Source organism: Meriones unguiculatus, chromosome 11, assembly GCF_030254825.1.
Source record: "Meriones unguiculatus strain TT.TT164.6M chromosome 11, Bangor_MerUng_6.1, whole genome shotgun sequence".
NCBI lineage: Eukaryota > Metazoa > Chordata > Mammalia > Rodentia > Muridae > Meriones > Meriones unguiculatus.
Genome location: NC_083359.1, coordinates 12,530,198 through 12,548,625, shown reverse-complemented (window position 1 = coordinate 12,548,625; position 18,428 = coordinate 12,530,198). Strand labels below are relative to the sequence as shown.

General features: G+C 47.4%; 1 protein-coding gene across 1 annotated transcript; it reads left to right on the top strand.

Moving 5' to 3' along the window:
* The first annotated feature begins 1,514 nt into the window (after nt 1-1,514).
* Nucleotides 1,515-18,147, top strand: Trim58 (tripartite motif containing 58). Its single transcript, XM_021643254.2, has 6 exons — nt 1,515-1,961; nt 3,761-3,856; nt 5,872-6,102; nt 6,962-6,984; nt 7,078-7,178; nt 13,971-18,147. The coding sequence occupies exons 1-6, from the start codon at nt 1,542-1,544 to the stop codon at nt 14,558-14,560; spliced, it is 1,461 nt and encodes a 486-aa protein (XP_021498929.1). The 5' UTR covers nt 1,515-1,541; the 3' UTR covers nt 14,561-18,147.
* The last annotated feature ends 281 nt before the right edge of the window (nt 18,148-18,428 follow it).

The following is an 18,428-nucleotide window of genomic DNA, read 5'->3' as shown; positions in this document are numbered from 1 at the left end:
CCGGAGACCGATGGATGGGTGTGCATAGGGGTGCCAGCCACCAGACAAACTCACAAGTGCTCAGGTGACAGACATTAACCCCACCACCACCATGTTCACCCTGTGTCGCGGCTGCCTCGGCCAGCAAGGAAGACGCAACACTGGACTCTTCTCAATGCAGTTTACTCAGGAACCTTGAACAATCTTCTGACTCTCGGGAAGCCCAGCCCGCCAGTTAAATAGCCTATGGCCAGCCAGTCCTGACAAGCATCCTCTTATGAAATCACCTTACTCCAACTGGAGCCCCCACCCCTACCTCCAAATCCCGTCAACAGGTACAGTTTTCATGGGCTGGACTCAAAGTCGTCCCTTTCAGAGGGCTGGAGAGACGGCTCAGTGGTTAAGAGTGCCTGCTGCTCTTGCAGAGGACACGAGTTCCCTCCTAGCGCCCATGTCACCATGTTACAAGCACCTGTAACTCTAGCTCTAGAGGACCCTACGACCTCCTTGGGCAGGAGGGCACCTAAGTGCACGGTTCCTAGCCACACTGGGCTGCACACCTGCCATTACCATACGTATCTTCCCTTCTATTGATAGTTTATTTCTGAAAACAGAGAACCTCATTTAGTGAGGGGGGGAGAAGCAAAATGAAATAGATTACAGCAGGAAAAGTCCATGGTGCCATTCGCTAAGTATGGGAGAAAGGAGGGCGAGTGTGTGCCACACTGGCTGACCGGGGCTTGAGGGACTCCTACGAGACGGGCTCGCTTCTGAGTTTGCCCTGTTAGCGGGCCTACCACCCCGAGCGCGACTTCTGTGTAATATGTTATGTGGAGACAGACTCGGGAGCTAGCCCTAAGTCCACATGCTTCAGGGAACTGTGTGTGTGTGTGTGTGTGTGTGTGTGTGTGTGTGTGAGGCTTGATGGCAAGCATCTTTGCCCTCAAAGCCATCTTGCAGGCTTTAAATAATTTTCATGGGGGTCGGGGGTGGGCAACCTTGCTGGCCTTGATGGTTCACTCCTATTTTTCCAGCTATTTCGGAGGCTGAGGCGGGAAGATAAGGGTGTTCAAAGTCAGACTGGGCGGCAGAGTGAATTCCAAACCAGCCTGGACTACAGAGTGAATTTAAGGCCAGCCTAGGCAAATGAGGTAGAACCCTGTCTCAAAATAAATGGTCAAAAGAGGCCTGGGGAATGCCCCTTCGTGGTAGAACTTAGCTGGCTATATGAGGCCATGAATTCTATTCCACACTACAAAACGGTGCCTATTTCATTCGCCTCTAATGTGAGTTAAGTTGGCACAAGCGCTGCATTAATTAAACTCAAATAAAGCTAGGGAGAGAAGGAATGGAAAAAAATCAGAAAGGGGGCTGCTGGGTTTCTGAGGAGGTGGCAGTCACTGAACTTGTTGCCGTCACCAGGAGTGGCTTCCTTTGGCTGCTGGATCCGGGCCAGCCCAGGCGATAACGCCCCCAGCAAGGGCCTGCTCCCCTCTTTTTGGGTGTCCTCCCTTCTGTGTGGACGGCTAGGGCAACCGGAGGTACTGCCACCGGCCGGGGCCATGGCCGCGGCCCCCGGGGAGCGGCTGCGGGAGGAGGCGCGGTGCTCCGTGTGCCTGGACTTCCTGCAGGACCCCATCAGCGTGGACTGCGGCCACAGCTTCTGCCTGCGGTGCATCTCGGAGTTCTGCGAGAAGTCGGACAGCGCCCAGGGCGGCGTCTACGCCTGCCCCCAGTGCCGGAGTCCCTTCAGGCCTGCCAGCTTCAGGCCCAACCGGCAGCTGGCCAGCCTGGTGGACAGCGTGCGGCAGCTGGGGCTGGGCGCGGGGCACGCGGGGACGCGCCAGTGCCCGAGGCACGGCGAGGACCTGAACCGCTTCTGTGAGGAAGACCAGGCGGTGCTGTGCTGGGTCTGCGACACCGGCCCGGAGCACCGCAGCCACCGCACCGAGCCACTGCAGGAGGCCGCCAGCCGCTACCAGGTGAGCCGGCCGCCGCTCAGGTCCCCGCGCCGGAACTGGGAAGACGCTGGGCGGAGGATGTGGGAATGGGAAGGGCCGAGCTCCAGACAGAGCAAAAAGGTCCCCCGCTGCGTAAACAGTAACTCCCAAGCGCCTTCCTTCCCGGGTCTCCTCCCCGTCCTTACTCGCTCGCACTCACGTGGACGAGCATCTGCTACATCCAGCCTGGCCTGTGGCTCTGCCCCGGCCGAGCGCAGACGCCTCTCCAAGGAGGGGTTTCCTACTGCTTCCGGCCTCCCTCGGTGCGGTGTGTGTTATCTGGGCTGCAGCAGCAGGCGGCTTGCTCACTCGCCTTCCTCCGAAGTGGCTGGACACGTTTTTTTAAAAGTAGGCTTAAGTTTCCCTCTTCCTGAACGACCTGCACCAGGGATGCCAGCGTGACCACGGAGTCGCGTGGGGCACACTAGCTTTCTAAAGATGCTTGCGGGTTTATTTTCTCTAAAATTATAAATTGGGGTATTTTCCTCAACCCGTTGGCAATCTCTCTCTCTCTCTCTCTCTCTCTCTCTCTCTCTCTCTCTCTCTCTCTCTCTCTCTCTCTCTCTCTCTGCTTGCTTCTTAACTTTGTAAAAGTTCAGGCATGAGGTGTTTCCCCAATCAGATTTTAAAATTATGATCCCACCTGTTTAAGTCCTGAAAACGTCACACAGAGCTTGGCTAGTGAGACGTTCCCGATTACTGTTTTCTATGAATATTCTGAAGGGGTTATTTTTTTCCCCACAAATGCCAAACAAATATCATTTGGAACTCTCAACCAATCAGCTGTAGCCCTGCGCTCAGTGTGCACAGCTCTTATCCTAACCAAACACGTATCCAGCGAAATCCGCCCCGTCACTGTTGTCCCCGCTCCGCTGTTTGTCACCTCCTTGGTGGGGCTCACGGTTCCTTTGGAGCTTTAATCCACCTGCTGGGCAAAGCAAATCTCACCAGTCTCTTCAGGCACCACCATGAGTTCTGAGACCTTCTTTTAAGTGCACATTCTACGCAGTGTTATCATGTGTCTGTAGGTTTAGTGGGTAACTGTTATGGTGGGATTCATATGTTTGTTTTTTTCTTCAAAGAATGTGTGTGTGTGTGTGTGTGTGTGTGTTCTCAAGTATACACATGTGTCTCCTGCAGGCCCCTAGCACTGAAAGGACATGCAGTTTCCCACTTCGTTATCTCCACTCCTCGGGTAGGGGCATTTGCTGGCAACCTGACAATCTGAGTTTGGTCTCCAAACCCCTATAATGGAAGGATAACTGTCTCCTGAAAATTGACTCTGACCTCCATATGTGCCTTTGGCCCTTGTGGACACACATGCACACACACACACACACACTAAATAAATGTGAAAAGAAGCCCTTTTTATATTAAGAAACACATAAGAAAATTCATCACACTTCAGTCTGTCAATAGCAGCATTTCTTCTGCTGCAACATAGTTTATATATATATATATATATATATTTGTTGTAAACATTTTTTTTCAAAATTTGCATTATATGTTGTAAATACAACTATTTATCATCACTGCATTTGTCACCATTAAATATGCTATCACACTTTATTTGTATTCTGCTCTTTATCTCTTCACACCACATTTTAACATTGTGTTTTACGATTGGGAAAAGTGACGTAATGAGAAATTTTTAGGCACGTCTCGGTGCCTTGCGCCAGACGAGGTACCTGCTGAATTTGATTAGTCAGGAGGTCAGTTAGGGACTCCTCAGCTGGTCTTTGTACTTTGCACATCTGCAATGATCTTGTCTCCCCAAACAGAGGATGCTCCAAGCGGCTTTGGAACTTGTGAGAAAGGAAATGGAGGAGGCCCTGACGCAGGAGGCCAACGTGGGGAAGAAGACGGTCATCTGGAAGGTGAGGACGGAGCTGTGGCTTCAGGGGGCTGGCAGACTCATGTTCAGACTCACACTCACCGGTCCAGCTCCTTATTTCCCCCAGAAAAGTATCATAGTGCCCTCCTGGCTCAAACTGTACGTTTTTAAATCCTGTTGGTATGGTCTGCCTAATACATAAATAAGTAGCTGTGCTGCCTGAGCCTTACTGCCAAACTCACCACTGTAACCCAATCACCTCCGTCCGTGATTCCCAAGCCGATCTGTGATATGAATTAAAAATATGCAACGTGTGTGACAGAGTACAGAGAATGGCAACCGCCATGGCAACAGAAGGACAAACAGCTGTGTGCAGGCATCCACCCACGCATTCTCTTCTGCACCCCACCAGCCCTTTTATTGTTTATGCATCTCATTTGCATACCCGCAGACACAGAGCTTTCTTAACCAGGGGTAGCTCAAGAGGAGTCACCATTGGCGCACGCTGCCGCCACCTACTGGACAGAGTCAGGAGCGGTGCTGCGCACTGTAAACGGAGCGTGTCGCCACCCTTTGACACGGAGACAACACTGTCACTTACAAATGTGTCCGGCGGCATTCACAGCTGTCCTAACACACATGCAGCGAGCCTCGGGCTGTGGGCTGGACACACGTGCTTCCGTGTGTTCAAGATTCTACCCGCACCTGTGACAAAGAGCTGCCTGGTCAGACTCTCAATGGTGTCAGGCTGAGAAACTTAGAAATCATGGGCTTAAAGCCAGGCGTGGTGGACCACGCCTGCAATCCCAGTACTCAGGGAGACAGAGGCAGGTAGATTTCTGTGAGTTCGAGGCCAGCCTGGCCTACAAAGCGAGTCTAGGACAGCCAAGGCTATGCAATGAAACCCTGCCTTGAAAAACAGAAACAAAGAAAAAGAAAAGAAATCATGAGCATATATTTTATGCAGTGTTGCATGAAATCCAAGATATATTCTTATTTTTCCTCCTTCTACAAATCACCTTTTCTGTATATTTTTAAATCTTTCCTTCTTGTTTTCTCTGAACATACAGTCCTTTATAACAAATAGTCCCCCTTCACCCCTTAAGAATTGTTTTGTTTCCTACATTTTTCTGATAGGATAATTTCTTATTTCATTCTCACCACCGTGTTCAATATGGGTGAAGTTAAAATTCTGGTCCTCAAATTAATGATACGCGGGCTTATAATTCAAGTTGTTTGCTCCCAATCTTGGCCTGCCCACAGGCGTAGGTAATCAGAATCCCATCTCCAAGACCTGGCTCCTCACAGCTTCAATGGGTGCGCTAACATAGACATGATGCTAACATTCCTGTTGGAAGACAAGGGCTCCTGCATCGTTTACGGTCGGTCACGTGACCACGAGAGACACAGGCAACAAAGGAAGTTTGATAATAACCTGAAGTTAATGTGTAAGCCATCCAGCACCCGAGAGATGCTTAGCTCTCTCTTGGTTGTGCAGAGAGTGTTAAGTACCATTATCATGCAGTAGAGGGCATCCGGGACTGGGGAGCTGGTGGGTGCTCATCACGCCTCCACGGGGATCTCCAGCAGTCACATCAAAAATTCAGTGTTGCTAGTACATGCCTGTGACCTCAGTGCTGGGGTTCAAGTTTCTCTCATCTCTCTGTTGTTGCTAGTAGATAACTAGTATTGTGTGGTGACCCTGTGCCGGACACTGTTCACACATGGGCAGATGGTCACTGCCCCGCCCCTGCCACACTTCTGTCATGCACAAGTGACACTGAAGCTTGTACCTAGAAATGTGTACCGATGTCAAATAGAGATCCCAGGTCCAGCAACCTCCTTCAAACAGATGCTTTGCCAGACTCCCCTCATACAGATGGTCTCTGGCCTCTGCATGTTGTTAGAATGCAGCCAACAGTCAGTTCACGGGGTGGACAGCAGAGAGGATGGACTCTGGGCATGCCTTCCCGGCTCCACTGTGCCGCCCTTGAAAGGAGGGGTCCCCGGCGGCACCTCACATCATCCTCCGAGACTCAGCCTGCCGTGTCCCCTCAGGAGAAGGTGGAGATTCAGAGACAGCGCTTCAGGCTGGAGTTTGAGAAGCACAGGGGTTTTCTGGCCCAGGAGGAGCAGCTGCAGCTGAGGCGGCTGGAGGAGGAGGAGCGAGCAACCCTGCAGAGGCTGCGGGACAGTAAGAACAGGTTGATGCAGCACAGCAAGGCCCTGAAGGAGCTGGCTCAGGAGCTGGAGGAGAGGAGCCAGCGGCCGGCCCTGGGGCTGCTGGAGGTGAGACACAGTTCCAGGGAAGGGGGCAGGTGTGGAGCTAAGGGCCGGAGGAGGGATTTTGCCACTCAGATACTAGCACCTAGGATGCTAGCTCTAAGCAAAAGTGTAAAAACTGATATAGAAGACATGAGGATCAAAGGGGACCCTAGACGGGTCCCCCTTACCTTGTATGCTTACCAAAACAAAAAACAAAAACTAACAGCAAAACCTAAATGACACATGAATGTTTACAAAAAGTTATATGTTGACTATCTTTAGATTACATACAAGTGATTCATATACATGTATATATACATATATATGTATGTATATATATATAGTTATAGTTATATCTTTTAAAAAAGAAAATGCTGCCAGATATTAATGGCTTCCTTTCTTATTGGTGTAGATTAAATGATCAGCTTTGCTGTGGTGGTTCGAAGAATTAGACAGTTAGTATTCTCTTACAAAGGCATTGAGAGTAGTGTGTGTGTGTGTGTGTGTGTGTGTGTACCTCAAAAAGAATCCTTCAAATATTTTGATGCCCCTCCCTCATTCTATCTTCATTATGCACAAAGTATCAAAAGAGACAATTGGAAGATTCATCTCTTTTGATACATTATTAACTGACTTTGAGGGAATGGACATAAACTTCGTACAGCATGAGTCTGTTCTGATTGTGACTGATTTTTGTCAGTGAGACCCTTGATTGTGGTAAAGCGTTAAAAAACCAAAACTGTAAATAGCAGGCGTCCATTGTCCCCTGAAGATTCATCTTGGATGTTAGCAATTTCCAAATGTTTCTGGTGGCTTCTTCTGTGTGCAATGAGTCTGACTTCAGAGAACAGTCAGAGTTCTGACATATTTCTTTCATTTCCAGGGAGTGAGAGGAGTCTTGACCCGGTATGTTTCCTTTCTGAATTGTGGGGGGGTGCAGGAGAGGGAGGCCTCCGGTGACCATACTGACACCTGTGGGCTCTGTCTGCATGCTTCCAGAAGCGAAACTATCACACGGCTGGAACCGGAGGCTGTCCCCATGGAGCTGAAGACTGTGTGCTGCATCCCCGGGATGAGGGAGATGCTGAGGAAATTCCAAGGTAGGTAGCCAGGTCCTCAGGTCCACCGCCCTCCATTCTGCAAAATTAGTAGGGGACAGGAATAGGTCACAGGAAGTGAGTCTGGGCCAGAACCGGGGAAAGAAAAACTCTCAGTTTCTTTCTATGTTTCACATATAAAAGATAAACTAAGACTGTGTGTGTGTGTGTGTGTGTGTGTGTGTGTGTGTGTGTGTGTGCGTGTTCACAGACTCAGCTGTTAAATTCATCTTTTCCCCTCTGGCTCTGAGGCTTCTGTCCTATCCTTAACCTGCAGCATGGCTGCATTTGTAGACAGAACCTTGATGCCTGGGGCAGGCTGTGAGGGCAGCTGACTAGGGATGGCCCACAGTGGTCACAGATAGAGCCTGAAAGTCACCAGCGGCTCACGTGAGAGCATGCTGTCATGAGTGGGCTGTGGGACCCGGAGCTTAACCTCTGCCTTGGTGTCTGTCATTAAGGAAAAGGGCAAATAAAATAAAAACTATCTTTTTTCCTTCTTCCTGTTCTCTTGATGACTCTGGCACCTTTGGTCACCAAAATGTGTTAGATTCTTTTCTCCAACAGCTGCCCAATGCCCCAGTGGGTTCTCCAGCTGGGAATCTAACCCACTTTCTGACAAGATCAGCCCAGGGATGGAATCAGGCTGACAGCCCACCCGATAGCACTGACACTCTTCCTGTACCAAGCAGGTTGTGGCCTGTATTGCTGAGGGAAATAAGCTCCATTCAAAAAAAAATTTGCAAGCATACAAAGTAATGCATTTCTTTCTTTTAAAAAAGATTTTTTTTAAATTTTTATTTTATATACGAGTGTTTTGCCTGCTCCATGTATGTGCAGGCCAGAAGAGGGCATCCGCTCTCCTGAGACTGGAGTTACACGTGGTTATAAGATGTTATGTGGGTTCTGGGAACCAAACCTCAGACCCTCTACAAGAGCACCCTGTGCTCTTAACCGCTGAGCCATCTTTCCATCCTCAGTAATGGGTTCTTTATGACATTTGCTTTCATACCCTTAATCTGGATAGATGATAGATATTTCCCACAACCAGTTTCAGAGCTTCAGGTCTTCAGTTAAGGTCTTAGTTATTGTGAGTTGATTTTTGCATCAGATGAAAAATAGAGATCCGGCTTCATTCTTCTGTGTCTAGATACCCAGTTTCCCCAGCACCATTTGCTGAAGAGACTTTTTTTTTTCTCCAATGCACAACTCTGTCATTTTTGTTGCGTCTCACTTGGTTGTAGCTGTGTGAGTTTACCCCTGCGTCCTCTCTTCTATTCCACTGTAATACGTATCTGGTTTTGTATCAACACCACATTGATTTTGTTACTATGGCTCTGTGGTACAGTTTGAGATCAGGTATTACGATACTTTCAGCATTGCTCTTTTTGTTCGGGATTGCTTTGAGTTCTCTGCATCCATTGTGCTTTCATATGAATTTTAGGATTGATTTTTTTTTCCTACTTCTAAGATTTGCACTGGGATTTTGATTGGGATCACTGTAATCTCTACAGTGGTTTAGGTAACATTACTATTTTTATAATCCACGGGCAGGGAGGTCTTTCCATCTCCCAGTGGAGTCTTCAGTTTCCTCAGTGCTTTAAGGAAGCTCAGTGCTTTGTAGAAGCTCTCTCCTTCCTTAGATAGGTTCATTCTCAGAGGTTTTTTTTGGGGGGGTACTTTATTATTATTATTATTGTTATTGTTGTTGGTTTGCTTTGTATTTTTAGAAACCATCATGAATGGTGTTTTACTTCCTCATCAAGATCAGTTTGTAGACAGAAATGTCCTTGATATTTGTATGTGGGTTGGTTATCCTACTGCTTTGCTGAAAGTGTTTATCAGATCTAAAGTTTTCTGGTAAAGTCCTGAGGGTCTCTTAAGTATATGATTATACCATATTACATATGAATAATTTAATTTCTTTCCTCAAATTTGTTCTCTGATTTTTTTTTCTTCCATCTTGCCTTATTGCTCTGGATAAGACCTAAAACACTGCACATAGAGAACTGTGCATATTCTGTGTCATCCCAGCTTTAAAGGAGATGCTGTTCTTATCTTACAACCTTTATTATATTGAGGTGAATCTCTTCTGTTCCCAGTTTCTTCATGGCTTTTATCATGAAGGGATACTCAGCATCGTTAAAGGTCTTTCCTGTATCCGTTGAGATTATCGTGTGATTTCTTTCCTTGGGTCTATTTATGTACAGCTGTTTTACGATTACTATTGCTGTGATGAAACTTCATGACCAAAACCAAGCAGGGGAGGAAAAGGTTTATTCCGCTTATGCTTCCACATCACAGTTCACCAACAAAGGAAGTCAGGACAGGAAATCAAGCAGGGCAGGAACCTGGAGGCAGGAGCTGATGCAGAGGACATGGAGGGGTGCTGCTTACAGACTTGCTTCACGTGGCTTGGCTTGCTCAGCCTGCTTTCTTAGAGAACTCAGGACCACTAGTCCAGGGATGGCCCCACCCACAATGGACTGGGCCCTCCCCCACCAATCACTAATTAAGAAAATGCCTGGGCTGGAGGGATGCCTCGGCTGTTAAAGGCTAGTTTTTGCAACTAAAAATATAAGACAGATATTAGGAAGGCATTTTCTCAACTCAAGTTTCCTCCTGTTGTAAGACCTGGGGTCTCACAGCTCAGGAGTTTAAGATCACACCCTTCCCAGGAACTCCCACAGACCACACTCTATGCAAAAGCAAGAGGTTTTTTTTTTTGTTTTTTTTTTTTATTCCAATCGTGATAGGGTCACCCCTTTCAAAGGCAGGAGAAGACCCCAAGCACGCAAAGCACAGGGTTTTTATACTTAAAAATCTGGCCACTTTTACACTTTTACATTTATTGGTCAGCAAGAATAGCATGAAGATAGTTTACAGCTAGTTGTTTGCAGTTTTTGGCCGTTTGTGAGTTTTCTCAAAACAATTCATCCTGCCCTTATTTTTAAAAAACTATATCGGAGCAGTTTATCCTGCCCTTTGAGAGCTATCTGCCTCTGGCTTTAATTCAAGGCTATCTCGGAGCAGTTCATCCCATCGTTCGAGAGCTACGTGCCTCTGGCTTTAATTCAAGGATGGGAATAGTCACAGCTGTTTTTCTTTTACAGTTGTTCTCATTCTCGGGTGGGCTCTCATCCCCCCCCTTTTCTTTTTGCTCCAATTTTAACCCTAAAATTGTGGCTCAACCTCAGAGAGAGGTTGATACTGCCTCTGGAGCATCAGGACCTGAACCGCACTTACACATTCCCTGATGAAGGCGAGTAATCGGTTAACAATACAGGGTCCTATTGTGACAAGGAGCAAAAGGGTAGCAAGGGGTCCCAGTAAGGGAAGCACATAGGGGAGCAGTCCATTAAACCCATTTCAAAAAGGAGATTCTATTAATTCTCGTCTCCTTTTTTAAAGATCTTCTTGTAATTTTTTAATCTTTCCTTTAACAATGCCTGACTTATTAGTGTAAAAACAGCATTGCTCCTGTAGGGCTAAGCAGATTCCTCCTTTTTTGGCCATAAGGCAGTCTAATCCCCTCCGGTTCTGGAGAACTACTTCTGCTAAGGAATTGAGCTGGTCTTGAAGGTCATTGATAGTGCTCGAAAGCAATTGTACATTACTAATTAACTGTTGGGACAGTTTGTTGTATTTATATAATGAGGCACCCAAACCAGCTGACCCAGCGCCTATGGAGGCAGTCAGCCCAATTCCCACTAACAGAGGAATGAACTGAACGGCTCTCTTCGTTCTTCCAGCCATTAAGTCAAAGCTGGGGACTGGGACCGGCTCATCCCCTGGAATGATGCTAATATCAGGGAGTAAGGTTGCCTGTACACAGGTCCCAGTCCAATCTGTGGGCAAGAAGGTATAGGCTTTATTATTCCCACATAAGAAAACAGTGTTATTTCAGGGCAGACAGCTGTGGAGATGTCAATTGTTAAATCACAAATGGCAAAGGTACAGCATCCCCTACAGGTAGATCTGAGCTATCATTTTTGTAGGGTTTTGTCAAACAGGTAACATTTTGGTTGAAGAGAGGCTGCACTCTCATAGGGGGTGCTGGGTGGCAGGACCCTCAGCAGTGGAATAAGTGGTGTTAGAAGGGGGGGAGCGCCAGAGGAACAGGCTGCCCTTGTCGGAGGCAGAGCCAGCAGTCACTTGCAAGCGAAGGATTGGTGTCATTTAGGAGGCTAAGAGTGGCAGTAATAACATCTATAGTCTGGGGGTCTAAAATAAAGTTTCCTCTATTATCAGGAAGAACCAGAGGGTGGTAATTGAGGGATGGGTATTCTTTTTTTTATTAACTCTTTAATGCATTGTTTAAACTGTTCTGGTGTGAGAATAAGACAGATTCAAACAAATCAGTTAGAGCTTGGGGATTTTCAGAAAAGGGGGATTATGGGTTTTCTAGTTAGAGAGATCAGTTGATGAGAAAGGCCAGTACTGAAGGGGTTGGTTTTCATCACCATCAGGGGGCCCATAGGCTGGCAAAGGAAGGGCCATGGAGCCTGGCTGAGCTGCTCAGAGGCTCCAAGTTTCTGCCCATAGACCGCTTTCACTTACGGAATCTGGTGCCGAGGGATTGGCGGCACCCTGCTGTGGACCTGCTGGGGATTAGTGAGGGGAAGAACTGGCGGGTAGGGAGGCAGAAGGTTAAAAAGAAGGAGATCTGTATCTGGAGAGGCAAGTACCTTCTCCTCCTTGCCCGCACAGATGGCTGTTGGGGAAGTCTCTGTGGGAAGAATAAAGGGGCGCAACCAAGGAGATGGGTGACAAACTAGATCCTCCCAAGTCAGAATATAGGGAACCCGATCAGACCGAGAAATGATCAAGGGTGAGGGATAAGGGTACAGTCACAGTCTGTCCCATATTAAAGTCGTCCATCAAGAAAGTCAAAGAGGCAACAACAATAGAGACAAAGAGAACAAGACAGGCAATTAGACAAGGACGCCCTTGGGGGTGGTACCACAGAACTCTGACTGAGAGGCTGCCTGGCAGCGGCAGTCTCTGACAAGAAACGGATGGGAGGAGGACCAGCCCAGTCCTAGCCTCCCAATTGGAAACTGGAGCATCCTCCAGTCAAGCAATATTCTGATACGTCTGTCTATCACAATGACTAAACAGACAACCAAAAAAAGTCCAAATAGGTGCCTAAACAGAAACAGATTGGTAAGACAGAAACAAGCAAAGCAAAATAGAAATCAGACTAACCTGTTCCAAGCTCGACCTCCAAGCTCAGTCTGATGAGGGTTGGGGAAGGGGCACGCCCTTTCCTGGCCAACGCACCAAAAAATGTAAGACCTGGCCGTTTGTGAGTTTTCTCAAAACAATTCACCTTGCCCTTATTTTTTAAAACACTATCTCAGAGCAGTTCATCCTGCCCTTTGAGAGCTTTCTGCCTCTGGCTTCAATTCAAGGCTATCCCGGAGCAGTTCATCCAACCGTTCGAGAGCTATGTGCCTCTGGCTTTAACTCAAGGATGGGGATAGTCACAGCTGTTTTTCTTTTACACTTGTTTGCATTCTCAGGTGGGCTCTCACTGTCAGATAATTCTAGTTTGAGTCAAGTCGACATAAGACTAGCCAACACAACTGGGTTATGTATATTGATTTGTGTAGATTGGACCAGCTTTTCATAGCTAGAATGAAACCAACTTAACAATGGAAGATGACGTTTTTTATCATGCCCTTAAATTTGGCTTGGGAGTATTTTACTGAAATTTTTCTGCATCCATTTTTATGACAGAAGTTTGAAGTTTTCTGTTGTGTCCTTCTCTGGGTTTGGTATCAAGGTGATCCTGGCTCCATAGCATGAGTTTGGTAGCACCCTGTCCCTTTCTGTTTATAGAAGTGTTCCAGGAGTGTAGGTGTCAACTCATCTTTAGATGGCTGGCAGAATGCCATGCAGCTGACTGGTCCTGGCCTCTACCTCTGGTTGACCAGATGTTAACTGACCCTCTTCAAGGCCAATTAATACAATTAATTTGCAAGGCTAGCATACAGAATGCAGGTAAACGCCACTTGGCTATTTATTGTGAAGGAATCACAGAGGATTTAGGGGGACAGGCAGACAGACAGACACACAGGTAGACAGAAGAGACGAGTAGGGAGCAAGGAGAAGAGGTTCAGCTTCTGTCCCATCCCCACCCCTTCCCGCCCAAAAACCAAGCCACTCCTCCTCCCAGGAACCTCTGTGGGGTTAGCTGTCTGGAGGCCACACATTCTGATAGTTTCCTTTCTGTTCATTTTTTGTTCGCACACACAGCAATAGGTTTTCTGTGGCATTTGGGAGGCAAGGGTGTGGAAGTCCCATTGCGTACAGCGGGGTTCTGTGAGCCCAAAATCAAGGCGTTTGCCAGGCTCAGCGTTTCCGGATGAGAGAAATGAGAAACTGTATGAGGACGCTTGGGGTGCCTGTGTTTTCACCAACTAGAACTGACGCTCAGGGCCGCCACACAAGGCCCTAGGGTCCATCCTCAGTACAGTAGAAAAATAAACAAACAAACAAATAGATAATAAAAGAGGAGGGAGGGAGGGAGAAAGGCAGCGAGGGAAGGAAGGAAGGAGGGAGGGAAGGAAGGAGCAAGGAAGGGAGGAAGGAAGGAAGGGAGGGAGGGAGGGAAGGAGGGAGGGGGAGGGAGGGAAGGAAGGAAGAAAGGAAGGAGGGAGGGAGGGGGGAGGGAGAGAAGGAGGGGAGAGGGAAGGAGGGAGGGAGGGGGGAGAGGGGAAGGGAGTGAGGGGAGGAAAGGTTTTTCTAGGTCTTTCTGCTCATTCTCGTGCCCTGCAAAACTCTCCACAGTGGACGTGAAGCTGGATCCGGCCACTGCCCACCCCAGCCTGCTCCTGACGGCCGACCTGCGCAGCGTGCAGGATGCGGAGGTCTGGAGGGACGTCCCCAGCAACCCCGAGCGCTTTGACACGTGGCCCTGCATCCTGGGCCTGCAGGGCTTCTCCTCCGGGAGGCACTACTGGGAAGTCATCGTGGGGGAGAGAGCAGAGTGGGGGCTAGGCGTCTGCCAAGACTCGGTGCTGCGAAAGGGGGAGACCACGCCGTCGCCGGAGAACGGCGTCTGGGCCATGTGGCTGCTGAGGGGGTGCGAGTACATGGTCCTGTCCTCTCCCTCGGTGCCCGTGCTCCAAGATGAGAGACCTCGCCGCATCGGCATCTTTCTGGACTACGAAGCCGGCGAAATCTCCTTTTACAACGTCACCAACGGGTCTTACATCTACACGTTCAGACATCTCTTCTCCGGCATTCTCCGGCCCTACTTCTTTGTCTGTGACACAACCCCGCTCATCCTGCCACCCATGACGGAAGCGAGGCCTGGAAACTGGACTCCCAGGAGTCTCTTTGATCTCACTGCGGCTGTTAGAAGCGAGGAATTCTAAAACCACTCCTGCGCTTCACCAGGAGCCTGGATGGGCCGGGGCATGGCTGTACCCCGCTTCAGCCAAGCACAGCAACGCCCACTCTGCAGGCCTGCACAGTTGGGACTGAGCGGATCCAGGCTGGTTCACACGCTGTGCAACTATGTGGAATGCGACTGAAGAGGCAACAAACAGGCTTATCAAACCAGCTTTCCTTGGAGCGTTTCCGCAGTAATAAGCTAGGATGAAACGAGGCTGACCTTTCATCCTCAGCGCGCCGTATGAAGAGATTTGGGAGTACTAACTATTCATTTCCGTTTGTTTTGTTTTTGAGGTGCAGTCTCCCTTGGTAGCCAAGGTTATCCCCAAACTTTTGCCTCAGTGTCCTGCCTGCAGATGTGTGCCACAAAGCTTGGCATAGAAACCAGGTTGCTTCAAAATAACCTTACATTAGTCTAGTGAGATCCATAATTCGGAATCTTTTCTTCTTAATTTTCCTTTACTTCGTTCTCTCTCATTATTTTGCCTCACGTCTCTTCTTTTCCTACACCTACGTTCAATTACCTTCTGTCCTGTTGTTTTTATTTTATTTTATTTTATTGTGTGTTTCCGTATGTGAAGGCTACATCAGTGCAAGTGCCAGCAGAGGCCAAGAGACATTGTCAGCCCCCTGGAGCTGGGATGCAAGCAGCTGTGAGCTGCCCAACGTGAGTGCTGGGAGCGGAACCCCAGTCCTCTGGAGCAGCAAGCAATTTTAATCACTGAGCCCTCTCTCAAGCCCCCGTCCCCTTTATGTTTTAACCAGTTCTCAATGATTTCCAAAGTCTTGACTCTAAATCCAGTATCATCCAATCTTAGATCCCTTTGTCTGCGGATTCATTGTTTAGATATTTTTATTTAAATATTAAGTGTTTTTATAGTATTTATTTCCCTTGTGTGTATGAGCCCCATGTGTGCTTATGCACTGCATGTGCCACCAAGAAGGTCAGCAGAGGATACCAGATCCCCTTGAACTAGAGTTATGAACAGTGAGTGGTTGGCTACCATGTGGCTGCTGGGAATCAAACCCTGATCCTCTGTAAGAGCAGCAAGCGCTCTTCACTATTGAGCAATCTCTCTAGCCTCTGGCTTAGTTTTTATAAGGAAGCCTGTGCTCTGGCATTGGTGGTGGTGCATGCCTCATCCTAGCATCAAGGAGACAGAGGCAGCTGTGGGCTCTCCAGCAAGATCCTACCTCAAAAAAAAAAAAAAAAAAAAAAAAAAAGTCAGAGGGTATAGGTTAGTTGTAAAGCATTTGGCTATCTTATTCACTGTCCTGAATTTAATCCTCAACATATAAACAGGCAAGAATGTCTCCGAATTTTAGACTTTCTTTCAGGGTTTAATGGATAAGTAGCTGATTGAAAGATTACTTTCCATTCCAGCTCCATTCACTCACAGTGGTAAATCTGGGAAGGAAAATTATTCTTGCTTTCTGCCTCTCCACAGGACACCAGTGTTAAGACCTCAATCAAATATTATTCTTCCTCACCCAGGCGCAGCTTCCGGATGTGGGTTCTATGCAGGATACAACATTTGAGGCCACCATTGATGGGTGGCCAGAACTTTGCTCTTATTTAAATACTATGTAAAGATGATGAAACGATAATGATATTTAAATGATTTTTAAAGTAAAATATTCCGTGTCTTTCTAACATAACCTTTAGAGGTCATCGACGGCTCACTTCCCTGTCACGCCCGTCTGTATCTATGTGTGGGAAACAGGTGTTAAATAGATGTTAAAATGTCAAGTTCTGAAATGCCAACCCTACAGAAATTATTGACAAATTTTGTTATCCTCATCTTGATAGTCTACCAAAAACTTCCTCTTCGACTCTACTTTGAAATTCAAGATGTTTTTTTTTTTTCTTCTTTTCCATGGATATTTTTACGGCTGAAATGGTTACTTCTAATCCTGTTATCGACACAGCTTTCTTTCTGGATTTATTTTTTGATTGGTCATATGCAGATACGTCTTTGCTCTATCTCTCATTTATGAGATGACAGGTCTTTACACGACCCTGTGGACAGTTCACAGACTGTACAAGCCATCTCTGTGCATGATCTTGGGTGGGACAAAGGATCTTCAGCCCATTGTAGAGCTCCCTTCCCAATGGACCAATGACTGGCCTGAGGTGACATCTCCCATGGCATCTCCAGCCACTCACAGAGACAGGGAAACCGTCGTTCTGGGAGGGAGACCAAAGATACACCTGAGTCCCAGGACCACCCTTCCTGCTATGGAGACTCTCCTTCCTAGCTACAGGATGTCCCTGAGTGCTGTGATGTCACAGCGCCTCCTAGCAAGATGTCAGGCACCAACCCAACGTGAGCCATTAAAGACTCTCTATTCTGGATACCTGCCCCACTCCCCTTTTCTTCAAACAATACCTTTGTATATGTAACTGTTGACTTGAACTCCTTAGGCATTTAAAACCCAGCCTAAAACGTAGCTCCAGGCCCTACCATGGTAAATATTTCCCTCTAATTAAAAACAGAAGAAAAAAGTTTCTGTATCTAGTGCATGGCAGCACCTTTCCTTCACTTGCTTAGACCAAGCAGCATCTTTGCTGTGTTCTTGATCCCACTGTCCACTTCTAGTTCCAGACTCCAGCCAGTCTTGATCTCAAGCTGCTGCAATGCCAGCCGGCACTCCACCCCTACTGCACTCATTTCTCTATGGAATCCCAGCCGGCCCCGCCCCACCCCACCCACATTCATCTTCAACACACCCTCTCAAGCCCCAGACAGTGGAACCACTGCACTGACCCTCAGTAGGCTTAGACTCTAGTGTAACCTTCACCCTTCAGGCTGAGCTCTCGGGCCCTCAAACACCTGAGCCCAAGCCCTCCTCCAATTCTGTCTTCCTCCTTCACCTCCATTTGCATTCTGCTCCTGCTACCTTGCCTACATGGTAGATCTGCATCAAACCTAGTACTTTTCAGCCTTAGGGCTTCTCCCCAGCTGTGATTTCTGTTTGCAATTCTTTTTTTTCCCCAGTATGTCTTTACCTGTTTCCTTCTCTCTGACAGTCCCTCTCAAAGGCTTCTCACTGAAGACCTCCTCTCTCCATACCCCAGACATCTTTCCAGTCTCCTTCACCAGGCTTAGGAAGGCTTTCTTACCCTACATAGTATCTATCAGTACGTATCAGTTCCCAGGACAACATACTGAACTCTTATTTATGAAGTTTTATTTAATTACTAGTTTATTCTTGTGTGGTGTGGTCTATGCATCATGAAGGGGAACAGGATATTTATTTACAACAATATATTCCTAATCACATCCCAGGATCTCAAACACTGGTTGGGTGCGGTTATGGCTGAATAATGCTTATTTGTTGAATGAGTAAATGATTAACTACCGGGAAAGAGAATCAAATGATGCAACTAGAAATGTTTTGCAAAATACAATATAGAGATACTAACAGTATCTAACAGTTACTAAAAGTATACTAACAGATACTAACAGTATCTCTATATTGGTAACTAGACAGCCATCATCCAGTAAAGGTTAATGCCAGGTGCTAAATGTGTCAAGTCTATTTTAGGTACAGGACAAATCTAAGGGGAAAGCCAACTTTGGAGAAATGCAGGATTCCAGTGATGGGATAATGCTGCATTCTCAGACATGGTTGTACTAAGCCTACTGGAATTTGGGGTCCCTGCAATGTCACAATGACACTATTAAATTGTGCATTTCCTCAGGATCCAGAGGCTGACTTGGAATGGGGGAACCTCCTACGAACTTATATTAAAATGTTTCTATAAGGAAATTGACACCCGGGGCAGGGAGATGGCTCTATGCTTCATCGCTTGTCTTGAAAGTGGGAGGGCCAGAGTTGGGATCC